We start from the raw sequence: 5,809 nt of genomic DNA on the forward strand, positions 1-5,809 counted from the left end.
TATTGTAACTAAAAGGTTAATACTGCTACAATAACTTTTAACGCGTGGCAAAATCTTATGGTTAGCTATGCAACTTTATTGTAGCAAAAAAATTGTAGCTATTTAGATAGTTATTGCTATGATTATTATCAATTATAGCAAAAATAAGGAATTAGCTTTACCAATTTAATTTTCGTGGCTAGCAAATTTTACGAATTTGTAAATAGCCAGGAGATTCTTATTTTTGTGGCTATTGTAATGTATTAGCTACGATTATTAAATTCGTAGTTAAGATTTCGTAGCTATAAATACATTGTGTTATAGTGCTTTAAAAGATTTATAATAAAATATTATCGTTAATGGTGGTATTATTTAAAGGCTGAAGCAATTTGAAGAAATTAATGTTGAAAAGGAAGCCATCTAAATCCTGGATTTATAAATATGTTCGTTGCGTTCGATCTAATAATGTCATTGCGTTGGCATGCAGTTCTTACAGGTTAGAATAAACAAAATTAAAAATGAAAGCTGCGTTGTGTATAAAATAGTAATTATACATTAGTGTAGTTTTGGAGACTTGCAGAGTGGCATTCAGATTAAGGTTAATAATTACTCATTCAAGATAGGTTTTGTCACATTGGCTACATTAAAATCTCCAAATTAAATGATGAATTAGGTTGATAAATAGTTAACTCAGAGTTAGGGCCCTAACTGTTACGTAATGCAACATGCATTAGGGTTTTCATCGGAGAAGAGCTGAGGTGGTGGGATTCTTTCAATGACATAAAGTGGCTGGTAGTAATACATCATTTTATTGATGATTTGTTCATCTCCCGATGGGATGATCATTTCTTCTTCTCCTTCTTTAACTTCTTCCTCTTCTGGTTTAGCTTTTTCATCATCTTCTGGTAATTTGGCCGCCTCTTCAGGCTTGGGTTCATGATCAGGTTGAGGGACAATTTTGGCCTGCTTTTTGGTTCGTCTGTAGACATAGTCAACGAGATTGTTGGCATCCATGTTTCCTGTTACTATTACTTTCCCTAAGCTCACATCTGTTTCCGCTGTTATCACCCCTACAATAATCATGAACAAGATTATTACTGTCCTTGTTCATATAATGTATCAATTGGTTTAAGTTATATGCATAGAAAAGTGTAATGACTTGCGTAATATGCATAAAAGTATATATCTCATAAATGAACTGATTATATAAATATTTTTTATAGCGCCTATGCATAGAGCTTAGACTCATGGATTAATTTTTAGTATGAGTTTCATAATTTGAGGAAGAATATGGTGTAATCTGTTAGGGACGGCCGTTAAATTATTATGAGCGTGTAAACAAATCGTACTATACTATAGCATTTGCCGAATTAGAGGTGATTAAGTCTTATACCGTTAAAATTAGTTCGTTAAATTAAAATCATTGGTCAAGCTTGTAAGTATTCCAGGAGAAATTTATAATCATTTAAACACTTTAAAAAGCAACAGTTTTATTGCGATCATCATTAATCTTAGTCTCCATTCAAAATGAAAGTCACAGTTTAGTTTACCACGAATAAGTTTTATGTATTGACGATAGAACAAATATTTACACATCAGGTTAAAAACTAATTACATATAACTATATTTAATCACATTGATCGATAACCTAGAATAAATGATAAGTAATATGATAAATTATACCGATAGTGTAATTTGTTTATTACATTAACTTAAATTCTTTTCACAATAATATGGTGAAATAGGAAATCAAGAGAAATATATAACCCACCAGCAACACAATTTGGATATTTGCGAGTTGTGCATGTTTACCAACTTAACATGGGATTCTTACAATTATTTAGAGGAACTGAAGTGCAAAATCTTGTATACCAAGTTCGTCCTCAATGTCACAAAATAATACTTCTCCTGTTTTATTTTATGTAACAATACACTTTCCTTTTTATTTTGATTCAAAAATAAAAGTGACACCTTTATATATATAGAACCAATCAAACTTCAAAAATTTTATTTACCTTTTGATGTCATGATTTTATAGCCATAAAAAAAATCATGATTTACTTAAGACCACGTAAGTTCAAATTAAAATTGATGAGAAATGAAACGGAGACGACAACATTTTTGATCTACTAAATTATATTTGGGAGGGTAATATTAATAAAGAATTCGTTGATATACCTCTCACTTTTAAAATCTTTCTTTTAAGTTGCTGGGCGCACGCCTCACAATGCATGTTGACACTGAGCTCAACAGTAGTCAACCCACTAATCTGAAAAGGTATATTAAAACAAGGATGAAACGTTTACGTTTATGTATATTCTTCAGTCATTTCACAAACCTTTCAGAAATATACTGTACTAATAATCTAATATAAAAGAGCACCTGTGATGCAACAACTTCAGGAATAGGTTGACCCTCATCTGCTGGCAGGGGTGACAATACTTTGGCAACTCTCTTTGTCTTATTCATAATCCTGGCACAAACTTGTTGTGGTTCTATCACACCAATTATTATCACTTGGTTTTGTGCCATATCTATCATCACTCTTTCAACCCCTGCTCCATTTGAATATAAATTTAATCCTTTTATATAATCACAAAAGAAACTCAAGGTAAAGTCAAGGTGCGTGCAAACTGGCTAAAGATATCACTGTTTTTAAAATTAAAAAGAAGGCACGCACAGGCAGTGAAATAAAGAGACCAAGAGTAGGATAATAACCTCTAATCTTTGAAATGGACCTCTCAATCTTCTTGGCACATCCTACACAATGCAAGTCTATATGCAAAACAAAAGGGGAAGGTGGTTTTGGTTCTTTCTTCTCCTCTGTCTTCTCTACCTTCTCTATTTCCAGTTCTTCCTGAAAACATAAGTATCCAACTATATTTTCTCAGTCTATTAATTGATCACCAAATGAAAGAAATTCAAGAAAGGAATAATATGAGTAACCTGTTTAGCTTCTTCACCCATTGTATCTGCTTATGATTGGAACAAGTTGATAATAGTATTTGAAACTTGTTGGGATGGTTCGGGTTGAGACTTGAGGGGTTCGGACGAGTTTTGGAAGAAGAAAGAACAGGTTATGACTAGTGAGGAGAAAACAGCTTCCAAGCTTTCATATACTACGCTTAAAACAAGGAGAATCAAACTGCATTCCGAGGACAGTATGAGCTTGCAAAATTTTACTACCCAAAAAGCTAACTTTGTGCGATGGCAGAGCACATGAAGGGGAACTAACTGCATAAAGGGTACCTATTGTAATCATATTTAAATCCTCATTTTTGTATATATTAGTTGAACTGCATTCTGGGAGGAGGAGAAGAATAAGGGGATTCCAAAAAGCAGGGGATACCCAAGTTTATGGACATAAGGTATATTAAAAGGGGGGGGGGGGGGGGGGGAGAGAGTAATCCAATGATTATGCTGCCTAGGTTTCAAGAACCACTAGTTTATGAAAGCGGATCCAAGATTTAAATTTTATGGGTTCAACTCAAAGGCGGACCCAGAATTCAAAAATGACGGGGGCACCATCGAATGGTGACAAACTTTCGGTGATACATGTATGAGTGAGTGAGGAGGTGAAGTTGGGTATGGAATTAAGGAAAGAGAAGAGATAAGTGATTTGAAGCTTTTAAGGCAGAGGTTTTATCAAAATAATTACTGAAGGTGAGGGAGCCGAGAATCAAACCCAGGACATCCCCCACAAGTGGAGAGGCATGTAGCAGATTCGACCAGTGCCCCAAGCTGGCTTTTGATCTTCAAGGTGCCTAATTAAATATAAAGCCGTTTCTCAAGGTATATATACATATATATACAAAATTTTCCCCGAGGTTTACGGGGTCCGGTGACCCTCCTACCATACACGTAGGTCCGCCTCTGGTTCAACTTTTAAGATTTTCGATATTAAACTCGTTATACTATTAAAAATATGGGTTAAGATCTAATGTTTTTTGAGATTTCAGTAAGTGTTTACATATATATTTTATACATCGTGTCGAAAGTTATGGATTCAAATGAACCCGTAATTTATAAGCTACATCCGCCCGCTGGTTTGGGCGAGGATGTAAGTGTCTCCCCTTGGAAACATCATATCACCGACCTAATCACACAACTTTGTCTTAATTAATCTTATCAGTAATTACAAGAGCACAGTAATTAGCTAAACCGAACTTATGATCAGTTGTAACAAGTTGTCTGGTAAATTAGTTAAGGTGGGTGAAACTGATTTGAACAGTCACTATCATAAAATTTCGTTACAGTAAAAAAGATCCTGCATGCATTGCATTATAACGAGGAACTCGCTATTTCTCTCTTCGTGGCCTTTTAAATTCAGTCGTATCGATCTTTAATTTCATTGGTATCTGCTTTCATCTGATTTGAAGGATCTTATGCGGATGCGTCGGCAAAGAAAAGGCATGTACGCCTTACTGTTTGTTGCAATATTATAACTAGTTCGTAAACTGAACAAAAATGGGTTGGATCAAACTTTGGGGGATGCTAAAGCGCTAATGATTTGAGTGTAAAGATCTTCATGCTTCAAAGTTGGTGTCACATGGGGTTGTTCCGATTCCATATCCCAAATTCCCGCCCCCTCTCCCTGTGGGAAAGACAAGAATAAGAGAATACAGCAATACAAAAGAAAAGAATAGAGAGAAAAATAATAGCTACTACTTGTTAGAACTAACTTGCGTTGCAATGCACCAAAGATTTGATTAGCTCTCAACACCAAAGGTGGTGGTGTGCATGCATGGATTGATAAAAAGATGTGACATTTCACCTCACTTACCCTTACCAAATAAGATGTACGCAGAACTTTTTATAAACGATGTCACACTATTGTCATACTAATAGCCTGTTTGGCAAGCTTCCCCATTCTAGAAGTACTTTTTTTTCAAAAAAAATACCTTTTTCTCAAAGTTGAAGTGTTTGGTCAAGCTTTTGGAAAGAAAAAAGTACTTTTGAGGAGAAACAGAAGCAGTTTTGGAGAAGCAGAAAAAAATATTTTCTCTCCAAAAATACTTTTTTGAAAAGCACTTTTGAAATACACTTAGAAGCAGTTTTTAAAAGCTTGGCCAAACAGTAATTGCTGCTCAGAAGTGCTTTTCAAATTAATTAGCCAAACACAAACTACTTTTCACCAAAAATACTTTTGAGTAAAATATTTTTGACAAAAAGGACTTCTCAAAATAAACTGATTTTTGCATCTTGGCCAAACTGACTATAATTCATTTTGTAACTGAGCTTGGTTCTCAGACTTACTGTTGTTGATATTTACTTTGTATCATCTGCAAGCGGAACGGACTTATTGTATATACTCCCTCTATCTCACGTTGTGTATGCATTACTTTTTAGTTTATTTTAAAACCAACACTCCTATATTTAGTATTTTCATAATTTTAATATTTTCATTTTATCCTTGATGATATTCTCTAATAGGAATGAAATAATATATGTTTATAACTGTATCGGTGGAAAAAAGGTATGATATACGTGGTCCATCAGCGAGGTGACTTGTGGCACTTTCAGCTGAGTTAATAAAAGAAAACGAAAAGGCACGAGTGAAACACCTGCGGTGTTTCATGAGAAGAGGAACCGACCTTACCAGCTGGAAAAGAAGAAATATGCACGAGATGAATGAAGACCATAAAAGGTGAAGATTCATGAATCTATTAAAAAATAAGGAAGGAAAATCGGCATTGATCTTGATTACGGAAAATCCTCAGTTATTATTATAACTATTACAATTAAATATGGTAATGCGCAATCAAGGCAATTAATACCATTAACGAGCCATAATTAAGTAAGAGAACCATTATAATTATATATCCTTATA

The 5,809-nt window shown here is 34.2% G+C and overlaps 1 protein-coding gene across 1 annotated transcript; it reads right to left on the minus strand.

Annotated features, from left to right (window-relative positions):
* On the minus strand, nucleotides 691-2,946 carry LOC109236070 (heavy metal-associated isoprenylated plant protein 9-like). Its single transcript, XM_019402295.1, has 5 exons — nucleotides 2,926-2,946; nucleotides 2,698-2,836; nucleotides 2,362-2,534; nucleotides 2,158-2,248; nucleotides 691-1,049 (listed from the first exon to the last, which is right to left on the minus strand). Exons 1-5 carry the CDS (start codon nucleotides 2,944-2,946, stop codon nucleotides 691-693), a joined length of 783 nt encoding a protein of 260 aa, XP_019257840.1.

This window comes from Nicotiana attenuata, chromosome 12 (genome assembly GCF_001879085.1).
Source record: "Nicotiana attenuata strain UT chromosome 12, NIATTr2, whole genome shotgun sequence".
In the NCBI taxonomy this organism is placed as follows: Eukaryota; Viridiplantae; Streptophyta; class Magnoliopsida; order Solanales; family Solanaceae; genus Nicotiana; species Nicotiana attenuata.